The sequence below is a fragment of the Rhamphochromis sp. 'chilingali' genome (genome assembly GCF_963969265.1).
Source record: "Rhamphochromis sp. 'chilingali' genome assembly, chromosome: 9".
Taxonomy (NCBI): Eukaryota; Metazoa; Chordata; class Actinopteri; order Cichliformes; family Cichlidae; genus Rhamphochromis; species Rhamphochromis sp. 'chilingali'.
Genome location: NC_137936.1, coordinates 17,626,350 through 17,646,658, shown reverse-complemented (window position 1 = coordinate 17,646,658; position 20,309 = coordinate 17,626,350). Strand labels below are relative to the sequence as shown.

The 20,309-nt window shown below is 41.3% G+C and overlaps 2 protein-coding genes across 5 annotated transcripts in view; both read right to left on the bottom strand.

Moving 5' to 3' along the window:
- Positions 1-2,478: 2,478 nt before the first annotated feature.
- Positions 2,479-6,186, bottom strand: LOC308403432 (class E basic helix-loop-helix protein 40-like). The gene is made up of 5 exons (XM_080892839.1): positions 5,757-6,186; positions 5,544-5,607; positions 5,165-5,272; positions 4,691-4,814; positions 2,479-4,499 (listed from the first exon to the last, which is right to left on the bottom strand). Exons 1-5 carry the CDS (start codon positions 5,825-5,827, stop codon positions 3,586-3,588), a joined length of 1,281 nt encoding a protein of 426 aa, XP_080748965.1. The 5' UTR covers positions 5,828-6,186; the 3' UTR covers positions 2,479-3,585.
- A 2,680-nt stretch (positions 6,187-8,866) lies between these two features.
- Positions 8,867-20,309, bottom strand: part of LOC308403378 (inositol 1,4,5-trisphosphate-gated calcium channel ITPR1) — a 76,274-nt gene continuing 64,831 nt past the window's right edge. For all 4 annotated transcript variants that reach the window (XM_080892720.1, XM_080892721.1, XM_080892722.1 and 1 more), the window contains 8 exons: positions 19,610-19,774; positions 18,943-19,132; positions 18,743-18,835; positions 16,851-16,987; positions 15,835-16,000; positions 12,505-12,665; positions 11,649-11,810; positions 8,867-10,983 (listed from right to left, as the gene is read on the bottom strand). In XM_080892720.1, the coding sequence (XP_080748846.1) occupies positions 10,897-10,983; positions 11,649-11,810; positions 12,505-12,665; positions 15,835-16,000; positions 16,851-16,987; positions 18,743-18,835; positions 18,943-19,132; positions 19,610-19,774 (1,161 nt within the window). In that variant the 3' untranslated portion in view covers positions 8,867-10,896. The remainder of the gene's footprint in view (positions 10,984-11,648; positions 11,811-12,504; positions 12,666-15,834; positions 16,001-16,850; positions 16,988-18,742; positions 18,836-18,942; positions 19,133-19,609; positions 19,775-20,309) is intronic.

Here is a 20,309-nt window from a genome sequence, read left to right as displayed (position 1 = left end):
AACTCCAGCTGAACGTCGGCAAGACCAAGAAGCTAGTGGTGGACTTCAGAAGGGGTCAGCACAGAGACTACAAGCCCATTATCATCAATGGAGCTCCAGTGGAGAGGGTGCAGTCCTTCAAGTATCTTGGTGTTCACATCTCCTCAGACCTGACATGGGCTGCCCACATTCAGGTCCAGACCAAAAAGGCTAGGCAGCGCCTGTATCACCTACGACAACTGAGGAAGTTCAGGGTCTCTCCAAAGATCCTCAGGATTTTCTATACAGGCGCTGTGGAGAGCATTGGGAACAGCTGTGTGAAGGACCAAAAAGCTCTCCAGAGAGTGATCCGTACAGCAGAACGCTGCTGCAGGATTGCTCTCCCCCCGCTTCAGGACACCTACACCAGGAGATGCCGGACTAGAACAGCGCAGATACTGAAGGACCCGTCCCATCCTGGCAACAAACTGTTCCAACTTCTGCATTCTGGTAGAAGGTTCCGCATCTTCCGGGCAAGGACAGAGAGACTCAAGAGGAGCTATATGGCAGCCTCGCTTCTGTCAGTCTGCCCCAGGGCAGCTGTGGCTACAACTGTAGCTGCCTCCACCAGTGTATGAATGTGAGAGTGAATGAATAGTGGTATTGTAAAGCGCTTTGGGTGCCTAGAAAAGCGCTATATAAATCCAATCCATTATTATTATTATTATTATTCTATCCCCAAGCCATCCGTGCCCTAAACCACACACACCCGCCTGCTCACATCATCTCACATCATCTATAATTGACTGAGACAGGACTCTTCCAGACACTAAACCAAGGCACAATGTACATTTCAAATTCCTTTAATTTTAAATATGTTTATATTGTCTATCCTGTAAAATAGTCAGATGTCTATTCATATTAATGTACAGAATTCACCTGCTTGCTGCTACTACTGCACATTCACCCAATGTATATACTATATATATAATGTTCTTCCTCTACAGCCCCACCCCCCCTATTTTTGCACATGTCGAGGAGTGTGTCAGGCTACATTTCACTGTGTGTTATACTTGTATAACTATGCATGTGACAAATAAAGAACCTTGGACCTTGAACCTTGAAGAGCATCTATGCAAGCACAACACAAACCTTAAAGCAGATAGTCTTTCCAGCAGATGGCCACACTGGAATTAGTACTTGGTAATCAAAATTGGATAAGATGAGACTAGAAAAACATTCGCTGGTCAGACTTTGGTGTAAAAAACTTGAAAGCATGGATCTATCCTGCCTTATATCAATATATGTGTGTGGTGATGGTGTTGTAATGGTGTGGGGTTATTTACTTGGCACACTTTGGGCTCTTAGCACCAACTGAGCATCATTTAAACACCACGGCCAATGTACTATTGCTGACATTGTCCGTCCCTTTACGACAACAGTGCACTCATCTTCTGATGAGTCCATCAGGGGGATTACAGGTCATGTCACAGAGACAAGATCATCTCAAACTGATTGCTTGAACATGACAATGAGTTCACTGTACTCAACTGGCCTCCACAGTCTCCAGATCTCATTCCAATAGAGCACCTTTGGGATGTGCTGGAACAGGAGATTCACATCATGTGTGATGTTATCATATCAGCGTAGATGGGAATTGCTTAGGAATATTTCCAGCACCTTGTTGAATCCATGCCAAGAAGAATTAAGGCATCTCTGAAGGTAAAAAGGGCTCAACTTGGCACTAGCAAGGTGTAAATAACAAAGTGGGTGGTGAGTACATGTATAATGGTTTTGCTTGCAAACTCATGACATCAATACAACATGCAACTCCTCCTGAAACAAATAAATGGAAATCAGCTTCAAGGAAACTAGTTTGAAAGATATAAATGACATTTAGGTGGCTGGTCGTAATCTCAAACTGTAGATTATATAAACAAACCAGCAACAGAATGACTAAGCTCCGAAAAAAAGGGCACTGGAAAAAAATGTGTAGGTGGGAAGACAAAGATGTTGTGACTGGCACTGGGCTTATGTTGAACTGCACTGAGATAAACCTATAATTGGAGGTGCTATCGCATAGATGAAAAATGTGATTGCACAACACAGGAGGTAGTGGTAGCATTTTTTGTAAATTATACAGCTACATGTTTTGCATGTCTCCAGGAGGTAAAGCACTCTGCAGGGAAACTAAATGCAGAGGTGTGTGTCACAAATCTGGAATAATGGTATTTACTATCGTCTCATACAGCCATAGAGACAAGATGCAGATGTATTCTGACTGTTGCCTCAGATGATTTACTGTAGCTGTTTATACTCGTGTGTTTACTTGTGTTTTTGCATTTGAGGCCACAGACGGTTAACCAGCAGGAGAGCCATGCCACAGATCTGCCATTACATAAGTGTTCCCTGTGACGTGAATGCTGTGGTGCTGTAAAACCTCTAAAAAGTATTTATTTGTTTTCACACACACATTCTCACTCTCTTTCGTACATATACGGTCAGAACAAGTTTCCACGGGAAAAAAAATACTTTATTAATACACTTATATCATGTATATCAACAATTATAGACAAAATATTTACATCAAACATCTTTCATGTAGGTCCCAAAATATAAAATCTCAAGTACCTCTTTCTATAGAAAACTAGTCTTCTGGTTAAAACGTTTACATTCACTTCCTTGCTCCTTTGTCTCCAAGATTCATACATAGTACAGAGAATTAACATCTGAGATTTATCAGCTTTTCACAAGTAAAAGGCAACAGCAAGCACAAACACCGGGTTTGACTTGAGCAGAAACAGATGTCGAGTATGCAGACCAGGTCCAGCACAGTGCTACAGTATGTACACAGTTTCTGAGTACACGACGTACATTGTCCACACTCTGCCCTCCTCGTATATCTCTCGGGGCAGACAGAGTGCGAGAAGGTATCAAAAATAGAAATGTACAATAAATCTATGAACAATAATTACAGAAAAATCCATCTTAGGCGTCTGTTTAAATCATAAACGACACTTCTCTCATTCAGCGTGGCCATGCGGCGGCCTTTTCCTTCATCTACCATGTGGTGTACCCTCGCTGTCTGTACACATTTGAGGGAATCCTTGTATTTTATGGTGCCGGTCATGGCTGAAAGGGCTTTTTTTTCCATCTCAGTAATCATAATGGTGAGCAAAGGACATAGGCGACAAACTTTGGGTGGCAAATTATCGCTAACATTTGGTGCAACACGTTCTAAATTACAAAATCGCGAGTGAGATGCGTCAATGTTCACCTGTGTTTACACTTTAACAGCAGCAGCTAAAACATTTCTTTCTTTACATTCAACCATATGTGTGTTTATGTGTGTACAGGGCAGATCCAGTTTATATGATACACATATACCACTGAACACCGCTGAGCATTTGACATTCAACCAGAGCTTTGCATTGCTCTCAGTGTGGAAGGATGCTGCTCTCACCTCTTTCTCTCTCTCTCCTTGATCATTTCTACAAGTCCTCTTATTTGATGCTTTACCCTCCAGGCTGAGGAAAAGAGGAGATGAGTGATTATGAATTATGGAACAGCTCAGTCGTGTTTTGAGAACAGGGCAATATATCAGGGCAGTCTTTTCGCCTTTATCTCTCAGTCTTTGGTTTCCAGGTTGAGGGGTGGTACTTGCTTGAGTGCCTGAAGGAGAGCAGGAGAGTCCATGGGAGTCTGAGATATGGCTGGGGCTGGAGAACCTCCCCGGGGAGACAGCACAAGCTGAGGTGGGCCGGGCCTTTCACTGGGTATGGTAGGTGATGAGCTGCTCATGCCAGGGTAGAGCATTGGCATGGCCCCAGGGTACCAGCACTTCTCAAGCATTGGTAGGTAAGCTGCAGCAGAAGGTGGAATGAGGTAGAAAGGCATGCAGAGGGGATGTGGAGGAGGGGGTGGATGGTTAGGGGATGCACTCATGAAACTTCCATATCCGCTAGAGGATGAAGAAGTTGATGATTCTCCGCCTGAGAGCAGCTCATCCTCAGACGACTCCACACGGGCTCGTTTGTGGCGTGGCTCGTCATCCTCCTGCTTGATGCTGGAGTTCTGCCTGTCAGCCAGCAGTCGCTTCTGCTGGCTCCCGTGAACGTAATAATCTGGATGTCCCTGCGGCGCCCCAGATTCGTTTTTCTCCAGCTCTCCTCCGTAGCCACTGTCTGTGTCTGTATCACTGCCGCTCTGCTCGCTGCTTGGTGAAGCGTACACCCGCTGGATGACGGGCACACAGTTCCTCCCGTAGCCCTCGCTGGGCTTAGGGGCTAAGCTGGGAGACATTTCTTTATGAGGTTGGTAGGCAGGGATTTCCTCGGGTTGAGGGCTAAGAGGGGTGCGGGGTCGGGCTGGACTGTGCAGCACCTCTACAGCTAACTTGTGAATGTGGCTGATGACGTGGGATGGGGTGAAGTCTCCGTCAGTCTTGTGATTAGCGAGATACTGGAGAATTTCCTTGGCACACATGTGGAAGCCAGAGCAGAACATCTCCTCTGACTTCTCCTGGCTGATGGGAGGCTGCTCTATAAACACATAAGGAAACAACACACTCAGAAATCTAATATAGACTGTGACCTTTTGTAAACAGCTGTAAGTGAAGTTACTTTCAGTGGTGCAATTCTGCATTCATCTGCATTATTTGCATTCTGTCTAGAAAACCCATCCAGTTCCTCCTCATGTGTTTGTGCGTGTGCAAAAATGATCTGCAGCTCACCGATTTGCATGCCGTTCTGAAGAGCGAGGATCTTCTGCTGCTGCTGCTCAAGAAGAGAGGTGAGGGCTTTCACGTGCTTGAGCGTAAGCTCTAAAACCACAGCCTTCTCCAGATGGCCCAGAGTCTAATGGAGAGACACGCACACAGTCAGCATATCCTCTTATATAACAAGCAGAAACCAAGCTCTACTACACATGTACACATCACCACATGTGATTACTCTGAAATAATTTACACCAATTTATTGAAATTTCATTTGCATTAAGGAAATCAACACTGAATGTAACTTTTTAAAATATACACTCGAAACAACAAAAATCTAACAGCAGCACATTCTCTTTAACGTGAGCCGTCATCGGCATGAGCTGCTGACGCACTCAACAAAGATGTGATAGCACTAAACAGCCACTAGATGGTGCGTGCCGCTCAATACAGCCAATCCCATTAACCCTCCCACCTACACTATGAACTTACAGTTAGTTTCAGGTGCTCGGGTAATAGATCTTTTAACTGGGCGATGCATTCGTTTATCCGGTCACGTCTTTTCTTCTCAATAAGTCTGTGAGGCAGCTTGTAGGTTTCCTAAGAGAATAAACAGAAATGTTGCGTAAATTTAAGTGAAACGAGAGCACATAGTTCTCCATGACCAGAGGCAGATACACCGATAGGGAGGAATCCAGGAGTTATGTCATAGTAGAAACTAGGTCAACCATTTATGGGACTATAGACCAACTCCTAATCTAATTCCTGGATGTTTGAGCTCTATGGTTATTACTTAACTTTACCAATTGGCAATAAACAACCACAAACACGAACACACACACACACACACACACACACACGTAGAACGGACCTTGCTCTCTTCTCCTCGCTTCATTCCCCGCCTGGGTTTATAGACATACATTGGGAAATCCATCCTAAAGAAACACAAAAAGAGCGCACGAGTAAGGAATCAGGTCATTTTGATGGTAAAGTGCACAAAATTATACATTAGGTGCATTTTAGTTGGAGGTTAAAAAGGGGGCGACGCAGTCTGGGAAAGCTACATCTCCAAAGTATAACTTACCCCTGCACGTCTGACAGTTCAGCCTGATGTTTGGACAGAGGGGGTGGTTGCGCGCTTGGAATTCGCTCCATTCTTTGTATTCCAATTTTGCTGTCAAAACCGAGGTACTCTTCCAAAAGCACTCAGAAATGAATACGCATTTATTTACGCGCTCTATCAGCACTTGCAAAGCAATTTGTAAATAAAAAAGGAAATGATAAAATGCAACGAAAAATGCGCAGAATGCGTCGAAAAAGGTTAAAACTGTTTAATAATCTGTCATTTTTTTTTAAAACAAAACGCTGTAAAGTTAGTTCCTGCGATCTCCACGCCGTGGTCCCGCAGCGGTGAGGAAGTCAAGCCTTGGTGGCGCGCTGGGAAAGTGGGGGAGGACAGAACGACGAGTTAAATAAACCCTCTGACTCTCCGCTCAGACTGATCTACCTCTGTCACATGAGGCTCACGTGTTAAACGGCGCTGTATCCTCGGCGAAAGGACGGCCCACTCCCTACAGATGAGGCGCCTCAGTGGGCGGACGGCGAATGACGTCAGAGCGCAGGGCGGGGCATGACCGATCCCGTGTACCACCATGCTGAAGTGTATGGAAACAAGGCTGTGCGCCGAGGAACGTGCTGGCAGTGAACCATCGCAGGAGTTCAAAAAACCCGAACCTCGCGAGGCGAGTAGGTGTGGTACCTACTACGGTTTTTTCTTGTTTGTTTTTTTTTTTTTTAAAGGAACACAATAAAATTAAAAGAGTATATCGAGCAGTTAAAGGCACACAATTCAATTCAATCTTTATTGGCAGACTACATGTCCATAAAAACAAGACAAGAAACACACACACACACAACTCCCCCCCCCCCCCACACACACACACACACACAACACAAGGTATACCATTAAATATATATATGTATATAAATAAGTATATAAAAATATATAAATCTCACGTACGACTGCAAAATAGCAAAAAATATCGGAATATTTCTTCAAGGGCAATAAAAACAATTTAAGGGGCTTTTCAAACGTCACGAGCTCTGCACTAAAGGACAAAAGTTCACTTTATTAATCATTAATCTCATGGAGACAAACAACTTATTGAATCTGTAGAAGAGGAAAGATGAAATTGTCTCGTCTATTGGTCTGTTTGCAGAACGGCTCGGTCACGGTGGGAGAACCACGTGCGCCTGTGCGTGGACGGCTGTGTGGAGTCCGTGTTTACTGTCATGAGGCGGTGCCGTCTGTCACGTTGATCTCCTCATGGCCCCGGGATCCTGCTGAGCGCGCGCGGGGCACATCCAGCTCATCCAGGCACACGGCGGCTGCACCTGTCCGCTGCAGGCTGCAGGCACACTTTTAAAACGTGCTTCTTCATTGATTGCATTTCTCGCAGAAAAACGAAATGGTATACAAGGACTGGTGTGACGACGTTTACATTGCAGGATTTTGCTCATATTTTTGCATTCACTAAAAATATCCCCTAGAACTCTCATGTAATGTTGAAATAAGCAGTAAGGTACTTTTTTCCTCTCACGCAAGAATAGCTCATAAAATGAGGTTTGATGATGATCCTAACAAACTTAATACACAAGGGTATTTCCACATTTAATAGGAATAATAGGGGTCAGCTGCAGCTTAATGAACGGAAATATGAGAACACACCAACATTCAGTAGGTGTCACATGTCAGACGAAAACAGGAACGACAGCAGTGGCATTTAGGGGTCACTCAGCAACATACAAGACATGAAAATCATAAATTGTTCATCTCGTAGTTAAAGACACCTTAAATTCAAGGCACATTATGAAACCACCGTGAAAGAGGTTTAGGGTTTTCCCAGTTTTCACACCTTTTTAACACAGCAGCAGCACATTTAGTAAAATCTATGGAGAATCAGATGAAGTCGTGCACGTTTTTGTGGGGTTTTTTACATTATGAAGCTTCTTGCATTTTCATCAGTTGTTATACTCCTTCTGACAAAAAAACAAAACAAAACTAAAAATGATTACTGTGTTTAAGAGCTCATTTTGTCTCCCTGCTTTGCTGCTAAAAGCAATCTTTTCGATCTGTCTTATCTAGCAAAAGAAAAAGAAAGTTGCAGATATCAAACATGCATTCATAACATCAGAAGGCATTAGCTCTGAAAGTTTCACTTAAATGACACTAATTTTAAAAGAATCCGGAGTAAACAGACGTTTCATTGTTTCAGATAATCAGGATCCTTCACAGTAACTGGTAACAGTCTGTATTTCCACTAAAACCCTCCAGAATCTCTCGTCCTGTGATTTTATCAACTGTTCCTAGAAACTGTTCCTAGAGTTTGGTGAATAAAGTGGGGCTCAGTAATTGGAAAACAACCATAATCCCGGTCACATCCCAATCTTTTATAAATAACCATAACGATGGAAAGCACCCTGAAGGCAGTCTGGGGACACGTAACACAAGTACATCCTGTTTGTTTTTTTATGTAATGAAGCCTTTTCTTTTTCTTACAAAATGTTTGAGCTTTGGTAACAAAAATATTGTTTTTTATGTGATACTGTGAAACCACTGAGAGAATGTCAAAGGCTATTTCAACAGCCTTTTAGGCGACAACATATAGACGACAAATAGAGACGAACACTCTCTTAATCTGAAGCATATATTTAGAAACCTTACTTATCACTGTGCAAAGGTCTTGACTCTCACCCCTCATTTCGTCTTATTTTAATCCAATAGCCTGTCTTTCTTGTAATTTATTAAAAGTGGTCATGAGCAATAGTTTTCCAGGCTTTCTGGAGGTCTTTGGAATTTTTTTGATTTGGACATTGGCTGCTTTTCCACTCCTTTTCAGTCCACTCCTTATACCTGACCATTTTAAGAGACATTTGTAGGACACTTAAGACTGACCTATTGATCATTCATGCGTAAAGGCACTAACGCGAGACATGAACCAGTGTTGCATCTTCACACAACAAACAGCATAGAAAGAAACGGATTTTAAATTGTATTTTTATGCACAGTGTTATGAGCAGTGCATCCAAAAAAAAAAACAAAAAACCAAACAGTTAATTTGTTGCAATTTCTTCAAGTTTAAAGTTGAATTGATAAAAAATGCCACAGATAACAGTTTGTAAAGCACCAACAGGATGATCCCCAAGAGCTATTACACAGACATTTGAAGAAACTGGACAAGTGAAGGGCAAAAGAAGAAGTGCTAGGCCTAAAACAACAACAACAAAAAAGCACCATCAGAGTTTCAGCCAACATCCAAAGAAGAGCTTTGAATGTCCTTCAAGAAGCCTGGAGAACTATTCCTGAAGATTACTTCAATAAATTCCACTAAGGCTTGCCTAAGAGAGTTGAAAATAAAGGTGTTCATACCAGATATTGACTTGCAAACTTGTTAGGATTGTACAAACTATGTTTTTGCCTCAGAAACTGCATTTCTGTGTGCGTTTGCTGCTATAAATAGCTGTAACCATTCTCATTTTCCTAACAAAATATAAAGAAATTAAGGGTGGCGCAATGCTTTTGGGCAGTACTGTTCAGTTTCAATGTTCAATGCAAATACAGGAAGCTACACAAATGTTAAACTCTACAAATATTCTGCCTGCGGAAGGATGAAATACAAAAAGATCAAATGAAGCTTACAAATGTGCAACCCATGTACGCGCAGACATTTCCCCATGCCGTATGATAATTGAAGAAGTGCACTTCCTCATTTTTAGAGGATTTCGGATAAGAGATAATCTGCCGGCAATTCCCGATTATGACTTCTGCATGCTGCATTTTTTTCATGCTCACTGCAGTATCAAAGTGCATGGCTGTGACTTAGGGAATTACCAGATCTTCACTTCCTTTTGTGTCACATTTGTAGATGCAGACATTGGTTTCAGCAACCATATTTGACACACTTATTTATTTAAATAGACTCCAAGAATGCAATGTACAGTTCAGACAGAATCCATCAGTAAGTATAAAAGTTGAGTTTGGTTTAACAGCACTCCAAATTCAATCTAGTAGTTTTTTCTTTCTTCACATTAACATGAACACAGTCTTTGTATTCTTTACAAAGTGACCAAACAAATAGCAACGATTGCTTCTGTGCTACAGAAAATATCAGTGCTTCAATCTAAACAGGTTAAACGAAGGTTAAGTAAGTCAGTGCAGACATCAAGGATAATGAAGATAATGTTGTTCCCAAAAATCTTTTATGTTTGGATCTGTGGTTTTAATGAGATCCCACATAAATCACATTGTTAAATACATCATGGACCCAGTGTCAGGGTGAAACAATCGCTTCAGCTCTCTAGGAAGTCCATAATGTTCATTATACAAAAAATATTTCTCCAAAGTTGTAACGGGTCAGAATTATTTTTTATCTTCAAAAAAAGTTACCACGTATTCCCAACGATTGTTTTTCTTATATAAACTGCCCTGGAACAAGGAGGCCCTTAGTTTGAGATTACAAAGAATTCTGAAAGTAGTATCAAATGCTTTCTCTCGACTTAAAAAACAAAGAAACAAACGATTACAGATTTAATAACATCTTTATATGCTTTGGAAAAGCTTGGTGACCTCTTCAGTGTTGTTTACAGCTTTGTCTTATATTTTAAATACATGATAAATCACTTTAAATTAAAAAAAAAGCAAACAAAATTCTCAAAACTAGTTAGTTCTTAATTAGTCATTGCATATTAAATAGCATTCTTATTGCCATCTGATGAAAGCAAAATATTAAATATCATGTTGTAGGGGTCAAACAAAACTTCAAATCCACATGTGACCTGAGTTTGCTGGTGCAACACAGAGGATGAAATCCTCATTACAAGGACACTTGAGAGGAATATTCCCTCAGGAACAATGGCTAAACTTTGGCATGCTGTCTGACAGGTCCGATGCAGAAGGCATTCAGGGTAGTAAAGCTGAAGACAGAAACTTACAGGACTGGCTTCTCAGGTCCTGAGGCACGTCGTGCACACTCCACCCACACTGACACATCTATACTACATATCAAGATAACTTTTACTCACGTCTAAGGGAGTGTTTTGGAAAATACAGCCATACATTGACCTAAATAGATACTGGAGATGGACATGTTTTGGCATTCTCCTGGCTAACATGTTGTACACTGTTACGGGTGCTCAGGCACTGGTGAAAATGGCCCCAAGGCCCCTCAGGCAGGCTGCTGGGGATTGATGTTCATGTGAGGAGGGTGACCAAGAAGTCCAATTCGTTGTTTCTGCTTCCTCTGTTCTGTCATCTGCATAGGGGGAAAAAACAAGACAGTTTAAAGGCATCATCTCAGTATAGAATCCCTGATGTTAATTCTCATGTCTTTATAGACTTTGGAGTTTTTGACAGTTAGCTGTGCAAATTTTTTCATTAGGGAACTTCGTGACTCCTATCAAAGCATTCTAAAGGTTGGCTGAGCAAATCTACAACAGAATGGCTGAAAAAGAAAAGAATCAAGGTGTTGCAGTGGCCGAATGCCCACAAAACTCAATAAACTCTATTTTAAAAAAAGGGTGGGCCAAAATACTTAAAGAACAATGTGAGACACTGACACAGTCTTAAAGAAAACTATTATTTCAGGATATTGTTGTTATAGGTGGTTCTACATGCTATTGAATCACAGGGTTTATTTGGATTTTCACAGGACTGCTTAGAGTCCTGTGAAAGCTTTCTGTTTTCACATGACTGTAAGCACGCAAGCATATGAGAAATAACATTTTCCCCCTGATTTCTCAATAGTGTGCAAACAAAGGCAAGTCAGAAATGAAGATGTAAACAATACAAAGTGTAAAAACTGGAGTTTAATATTGGTTGCAGAAAGCTTTGAATCAAAAAAAAAAAAAAAAACGCAAACAGAAAAACTCGATGGTGTATTACAAAATGAGGGAGTTAGTTGACTGTCACATGATATACCTGTTCTTTGAGCTCAGTCAGCTGTGCAGACAGGTTTGTCACCAGCTTCATGGTTGACTCCAGCTTCTCTTGCAGGCTCCTGATTTCATTCTGCTCCCCCTCCGAATCACTGCTCACCAGTGACATGGCACGCATCCGAGGGAACCAGTCCAGGTTGTGCTCCTGGCATTGACAGAGAACATCAGCCGAGCGTTGAACTACTTTTATTAACAGTTAATGAAAAGGCAAATTCAAAATATTGTTACCAATGGAAAAATTGGGAAAACTTTCTACTACTGCGATGAAAATCACAGTGTGCACGTGACTGATTCCTTTTTAAGCTTTAAGAGTTTTGGCTAATCTGCCTTTCTGGTGCACATACTTCCCATTGGTCTGTTTGTGTCTTTAAATGGACATGACAGGTATGTCTGTCAGTTTAGATTAAAAAAGCGGAACACAATCTACTAGGGTGTGTGGTGTGTGTGTGTGACAAGCTGGTACGTGTTTATGTGTGACTCAGTAGGATAAACTGATGAGCACTGCTTACCATAAAAATGTGACACAAAGGGAAATTCTGCCCAAAGCGCTCTTGAATTCAGGACTGAGTATTGCAAGGAGCACTCTGATTTCTAGTAAATGGCTTGGGAATGATGTCAAAGATACTTACGTCATCAAGCTGTGAGGTTAAGCAATTTTTATGCAGAAAGTTCTGCAGATTACACAGTCTTTACAGACATTCCCTCTGATTTTACACACTGTTAGTTCTAAAACAGTGCGGTCTCACAGTGAAGTCAATCAGTTTTTAACATATAGGCTTGCAAAACAACCAGATCAGTTAGCTCTTTGTTTTAAGGGTGTGTGCATGCTTTGCGTTTACCTTGATCATCTCAGCCACGTAGCTTTCCGGGCCGGTGTATTCAGTGGAATCTTTAACTTTTACCAGGACGATAAAGAACAGATAGTGCCACATGTTGTGCTCCTCTTTAATGTGCTCCTCAAAGGTCACAGTCTTGTTGTCAAACTTGTCACGCTCCAGACCTGCCATGAGGAAAATAGCACGAATAGAGGTCACAGTGTGTTTTGGAAAAATAAAGCATCAATGTTTCTTGCTGTTTTGTAAGTAATGCAATGCACATTATTTTAACAAGTTAAATTCATAAATATTTGCTAAAATGATGTGAATGTTGAATGTCAGTGAATGTTAAATCTAATCAAACTTTGGTGTTACAGGGGTCTCCTTGCATTGGGTCCTGAAGAACAACAATTGTTCTCTGTATTCACTCTTTCGCAGTGTCTTCTGTAACCCCAGACTGGCTCAGTGTGTTGAGGTCAGGACTCTATGGGTGCCAAACCATCTGCTGCAAGACTCTTTGTTCTTCTATTGGCTTAAAATGGCTCTTGAGGACATGGGCCGTCTGTCTTGTCAGACATGAAATTTCCCACTCGTGGGATTAATAAAGGTATCTTATTATTATTATTGTCATGTAACTGTCATTTGACACTGATCAGAGAGCACTAAGTGATCTAAAATGTCTAAAAAATTTGCTCAGAACCAAGACAAACAACATGCAAAGTATACAATTAAAATTGATTAAAAACTGTCAAAAGATAAGATAACATTGGTAACAAATTGCTTCCAGGAATTGTTGTTTCCAGGAATAAAGCAACATTCATACAGAAATTAAGAAGTCCTAAAGAAAAAATAAGAAGTTTTGTCAGTTTGTTAGCCTGGAGCATTTAGCTGTGTGGAAGCCCCAGCAAATTCACCCCAAGGTCAGGCTGTGCATTTCTCAGAGAAATTCTGACTCTACAGGCATCGGTTAGCATGTTACATGTTAAAGTTCATGAGAGCAAGGTTAGAGAAAGACAGAAGAGGTTTGGCTTGTTTGGAAGCACTGACAGGAAAAAGCTTTTTCTCTCTAAAAGGAACATTTTTGCTAAATTGCGTCTGAACAAACCACAGGACCCTTGAAACTCCTTTGGACAGACGAGGCCATAGTGGAGATATTTGCCCCTAATGCACAGCGGCACAGGACCTGGACACTTAAAGACAATGATTTGACCACAAACTCAGTTGTATACTAAAGTATTCTAGAGTCAAATGTGAGACCATCTATCTGAAAACTAAAACTCATATATATATATGAACTTAAAAGTTTTTTAAACGTTACCCAGTGTGACACTGACAGCCAGCAGGTTGCACCCATCCTGTTAGCTAATGTGGGCAGGGACAGGCTCCAGCTCCCCCTGTGACCCTGGTTGTATAAGCGGGTTGGAAAATGGATGAATTGTTCTTAAAGTTAATTTTCTCAAGATGGTATTTTTGGATTTATAACTGAAACCACTTCTGTAAAGTAGACAGTCGAGTTTCACATTTATTGATTAACTTGTCACATGGACTGAAAAAAATCTTACTTTCCCGAATATGGCAATTCAAATTTCAGTCTATATTATTTGCTAGCCTGTCATTACAAAAGTGATGCATGGTTTACTTTACCCATTAAGAATAATTATCCACATAATGAAACCAATTAGTCCTCACTAAAAGCCCATAAACCCTAATCTTTCTACTCAATAAAGGGGGCTGCACAATAGTGTTACTGATGTACAAATGCAGAACAAAAAAGGCCCAAGGATAAAAACCTTCTACAGTTTGATAAAAAAAAAAGAAGCAAGCAGAGGCTCACTCAAGGACACCGGCAGCATGAAAACCAAACCAATAAGATGGTGGAGGTCATTTTATCATGCCAGTGAGCCTGATTTGTTGCACAACAATAAATTAAGCTACAGGTAAAAATCCCTGTGCAGGAAGTTCATGACGTAAATCAATCATTGGCAACAGCCCCCAAAGACCTGAAGACTAATACGAGACTGAGCGAAAGATCAATGGCTTATAAAACCAAGCTAGAGGATGTTGAGCCACTTAACATCCTCCTGCGGAGCCCCTAATCTCTGCATCTCCTGTTCTCTCGTGGTCCTTCTGGAAACCATAGAGACAGCAGCTCCCCCTGTGGCCTGGCCTTATTTAACATGAATGAGTCAGAGCTGATGGCTGGCTGGGTGACATAATACTGTTCTCATTCCATATGCTTACCACTTGTCCTGACTGCCTGACCCAACATACGCATGCACACACATGCTCACATACAGCATGTACTTCTGGGCTTACACTCAGTAATGAGCAGAGACATGCACACGCTGCACGGCATGTTCTTATTTAGCTACTTACTTACATATAATGTACATATAAGGACATGCGGCTGATGGCGCACGGAGGGACAAAGTTCGGGCAATCGGCGAAGCCTCACGAGACATATGGTAAGGAAATTAAGTGTGTGCGAGTTAGTGAGCGAGCGAGTGGGAGAAAATGTCTGTGCGTGTGAGACAGACATGAATTATGGAGGCGAGCAGAGCAGTGGCAGGAAGCCCTCATGACTCAGCCTTCTTTGGAACGGCAGAGTGAGAAGGGGGAGGGAGGGCGGGAGAGACGAGGGGGAAAGCAACAAACTAATAGACTAACTAATATGGGCGTACCACAAACCACAAATACACCAAAATCAAATCAAATCTAATATTCCAAGAGGAGAATTTGGGAATAAAGTAATATTAGATAGACTGTGGAGGAGTTCTAATAACAAGCAGTCTTTAAAACCACACAGAGCCCTTCCAGCAACAGAGCACAGCCTTACCGGGCTGGCACACTGCCCTTATGTTAAGACAAGTCATCCCATCACTGGAAAGTTAAGAGGTTTATTTCCCATGACTAACATCACAGGACTTCTTGAGACAGAAAGCTGTGCCCAACACCCGGTAGGTTACACACAACATTAAAGTATGTATGCATTTGAGCTGCAATTATACATTATCAGCTTTTATCTCTATTGTTATTTATTTTATTTTATTTTGGAGCAGTCACCTGGCCTATAATGTCTCACTAGTGGAATTTGCAAAGGGCACAAAACATGTCAGGAGGGAGAGTCTTTTACTATTTTCCTACAGAGTTATGCAGCTTCCTCATATTTTTATTCCTGGACTCTGCCAAAGTAACTTTGCATAATTCAAAGGTTATACTGGGTCTCGCTCTTTATAGCCTCTCATTTACGGGTCTGGTTGAAACACATATACATACATATAGGATATATGTGTAATAACGTATATGGAAAAAAACAACACATCCCCTTTAACACATTAGATTGAGCGGTCTTACCGCAGATAAAACACGAGGTCTTCAGGATTTCCTCTTTCTTCTGTTTTTCACTCCTCAAGTCAGCAAAGGTGTCAATGATTACACCAAAAATAAGGTTCAGGACAATGATGATGACCATGAAGAAGAACAGCAGGTCATATATCACTCTTGCTGCAAACAGTGGCTCCTGGGTAAGATACAAAAAACAGGGTTGTATGAACATTAGGGTCATGATCCCACATTAAAATAATTATAAACTTTAATTTGAGTGAGGTTAATATAGGGAGGGGAAACAATGAGGACCCCCTGTCCCATTTAATGGCATGACCTAAAAGGCAGGCCTTTATGTAAGCAGGTGTTGTGGATGATGTTATGAGTATAAAACGAGGTTAACCTTGGTCCTCACGGTTGTTCATGGAAACATAAAGCCGTGGGTATAACCTGCCAGATGCTACAGTAACAGAGAGGACAGGAAAGCCGGTCAACGCGGTGCAGCCCGTCTCGGATACACCGGTTAGATTCACCGACTCGTTTTGCTTATTTACTCATTGCTCTAGAAAGTCATGGGATGAGCCTGTCTCTGGATTCTTTCGACCACCCTGCAGTTGCCACCCACACAATGCATACTACCCCCACTTGTTTGTGACAAACCAAATAAAGTTGGAGCCACCATGCCACCCGTGTCCTACGACTGCTGTAATTTGCTTTAACAACTAGTAAGGGTCTCAGAGTCGAGTTGCGAATGCGTGATTGAGACATTCACATCCTCTTTTGACATCATAAGTGGTTAAGCCTTCATTCAGTGGAATTCTATTTTGAGGCGTAATTCTCACACAAGGCGGAGGCAGCGCAGCTGTAAGGAAACATTGCGAAACCTCCATACTTTTGAAACAAAAACAAGTTTAGTGGCTCATAGCGAGCTCACATGATCCATGGCGCAGCTGCGGGTGCTACACCTTCTCAGCCAAAAACACAGGCATATACACATGCACACACATGCAACATAGCGCCTGAGGCCTAATCGCAGTTGCACGTACCTCTTTGGAAGGCTTGCGAAGAACATCCCCCACTCCCCCTCCACTCCTCAACCCGTGACTCAGCACAGTAACAATGCACATAAGTAAAGAGTCGCACGTCCGTTCCATGTTGTCCTCCTCAATGTCATCCCCTAAATCTGAGGAAACAGAAAAGACAGCATGTTTAATAATTACAATAATTAAATGAGAGACTATTAAACAAATCATTGTTGCATATTCGCATCACTGCAGCACTAGAGAAAGCCTATAACAAGTCTTTATGCTATAATGCTTGACCGGACTGATCCAACCAGGAAATCAGCACATATAGAACCCGCAATCATCTGTTTATCTAGCATCAAAACAACAAGGTGTGACTCGAAGTGATTGTAACAGATAATAACATGATGAAACACTGACCTCTGGAAATAACAGCAGCCTGACATAGTTTTAAAATAACTCTCTGCCTGCTCAAATATAATAAAGTCATAAACTGCAAATGCATATTTATTTTCGAGTCGTTACACAAAAAAAAAAAAATCCTGACCCAAATTTGTTAGGTTTTAATCGCCCCCTTTTTTTGCTGTTATATATATTTGTATATATGTATGTGTATATATGTATATATATCTCAACCACATGCACTGAGTGGCTGTGAGGCGCAGACGCAATGCAGTTAGCTGATCGATGGCTGCTCCCACAGTCTTATAATACATTTAGCAATCTTTGATTTTGAAAAATGCACCCTATACCCTATGAATATTTATTATCTACCAGTATAGGTGTTGAGTTTGTTCCACATTTATTCAGCTATCATATAGAGTTAATGGACTTCATATCAAATCGTGTGACATCATACTCAAGATGCATTGACTGCATTAGAAACTTTTCGATGCTGTATAACTGAGATGCTGTGACATAGTGGTTGCAATGTTCATATTCAGCATTTATGAATTGGTTTATGATAAATAATACATGTAGAATAATTCTCTATAGTAGGAAGTGGAATTATCCATGTAGTCATTCATTAAATATAAGACGTCGACTGCCATTCTATTATAAAATATCCTTGACTTTGATGCAGCCATGCTGGTATGTTTTGGTTCATGCTGTGAAGCCTCTAAGTCAAAGCAAAAGTGTTTGTTTGGCTGGAATGTAAGATAGATGCTGAATTTAAGGACTTCTTCCAAAGTCAAATCAAAAACAGAGTAGAACACGTGATCTCTTTGCTGTTTTGGGCCAAAGTATTTTTATTGCTATGTCAGTGATGATGGCAGAGGGAAGGAAACTCAGATGGTGAACCCCAGGAGAGTTTATAGTTTCTCTGTGGAGCAAATGTAAACATGGAGAACGGTCCAGTTTATGAGTCACATCACTGAAAATATTTTCAACCATCATTCTGGTTCCAGCTCCAGACATAAACAGTTTTTCAAACGGGTAGCATTGATGGCAACAAAGCTGGCGGGAAGTTCCCCAGAAATTTTATTCCTTTTTTGTGACTGTCATTAATCTGTGTCACATGAAGGTTGATAAGGTCGCATGTGAGTTGCTTAGGTCAAATGGCAGGCACATGAAAGACAATCGAGTCACATGGATTGAAGTGCGGATAAAAAAGGGAAACAGTGCAACAGTTTTCCTTTCCGCTTATTGTTGTTTCACAATTATATCCAACAACAGATCAAACCTAGACTAGACATGACTTCCAGTAATTTGCCATCTTCCTCAAGATATTCTCCTATCTCAGGGTAGTCAGGGGAAGAGGAATGTAAAATATATCTCAACCTTAAGTTAAACACACATGCATACAACTAATGTCTTTAAACCATCTCAGAGGAGGGTGTCAGTCCTTCTTCCAACATCTAAACACTATTTATAGATTAATGGAAGACTCTGATGTTGCCTGATAGGGTTACCTTCCTGGAGGGCATCTGTAGTGCAGTTTTCATCAGTACCTCCATGACACACTGTTGCAGACAGGAACTCGCCGGCCAAACTACCTCCACTTTCTAGAAAAGAAGGGAGGCAATGTTTTCTAGTCCTTTTTTAATGTGGAGCTAACAATCTATAATTAGTCTACTTGGAAAACTGATAAATAATTGCAGTCTCTCCTCACTCATAGTTGTGTTGGGGATATGGTCCACCTCCAGGATGAAGTCATCCTTGAAAAATATGTAACCCACGATGGAGAACAAGTAGACCAAAATGAGGGCGAGCACAGCGGTCAGCACGATGGAGCGTCCATTACGAGTCACACTCTTGATCACATTCAGCAAGGTCTCCTCTCTGTATACCAGGTCAAACAGCTACGGAAACAAAGCACACATTACAGAAGAACAAACGACTAAATCAGAATACACCATGAGGTTTCTTGGCTTCCTTGCATGATTTGGCATTTTCTGGCTGCCGCAAAATATTAGATGTTCGTGTAAGATTGTGCTATTTTTTGAGCTGCTTGGACCCACGTGAAAGGAGAACATCGAGAAACACTTGGATACTCAGACCGATGCGCTAAAAAGCAGACCTGAGGCACTGGGGAATAGCAGTCAACAGTCCAACGACAACATTGTTAAAACACCAAAAAAGGAAATTTCTAGGAGGATATGGCCCTGAAGGCATCACGGCTGCAGTTTAATGAGAAAAACAAAAATAGGTGGGGTTTGTGGGTTGCTATAGTGATTAACTCCCTTTTAGTCATAGTTAAGTTTCAATCAGACTGTATTAATCTCTTCTCAGGACGGATGTGTATTTAAAAAGCGAATTCATTTGTGTGATTGTCTTACCAAAAGACTGTAGAAAAAAACATGGCCAAACACCCCCAAACAGCAGATGATGAGGTAGATGAGGTGGTAGAGGAACTCAAAGTCCATCACCATGGCTTTGTAGCCTCGTGTGAAGGTTCCTCGATTGCCAACAAAACTTATCAGGAAGATTATCTTATTACAAACCTGAAAGATAAAGACAAGCTGCCTTTAATAGCAACAATAGTGAGTAATGGATCAGCATTTTAATATTCAATTTAAGAAACAAAACAAAACAACAACAGCCTTCACTGAAGACAAGCTCTGAAAGCCCTGACAACAGTATGACTCTGGTGCCTTTTAAGCTAAACAAAGTCACAAAGTGTTTACCCCGGTGTGTGACCTGTAACTTAATTTTTTTGAACATCATCCAAACAAGAAACTCTGTTTCTTGAATCGGGTTAAAGGATTAACAGAAACCCGGTTAATGCAGCCCGAGTGGATACCTGCTTGAGAAAGTTGGCGACTCGAGCAGACACATCTGTTTAACCAAATTTCTCTACGGGGTTTTTAAAAGAGCACATTTGGCTGATAAAGAGTTCAGATAGGCGTAGTATCAATGCAACGATAGTGGAGAGTGATGAAAAGAAAGGTCATACACTCCGCAGCCTTTTGACCCAGATAATGAAAATCTATAGCCTGACTAAGAACGAAACTAACACTAAATACCAATTAATTAAGT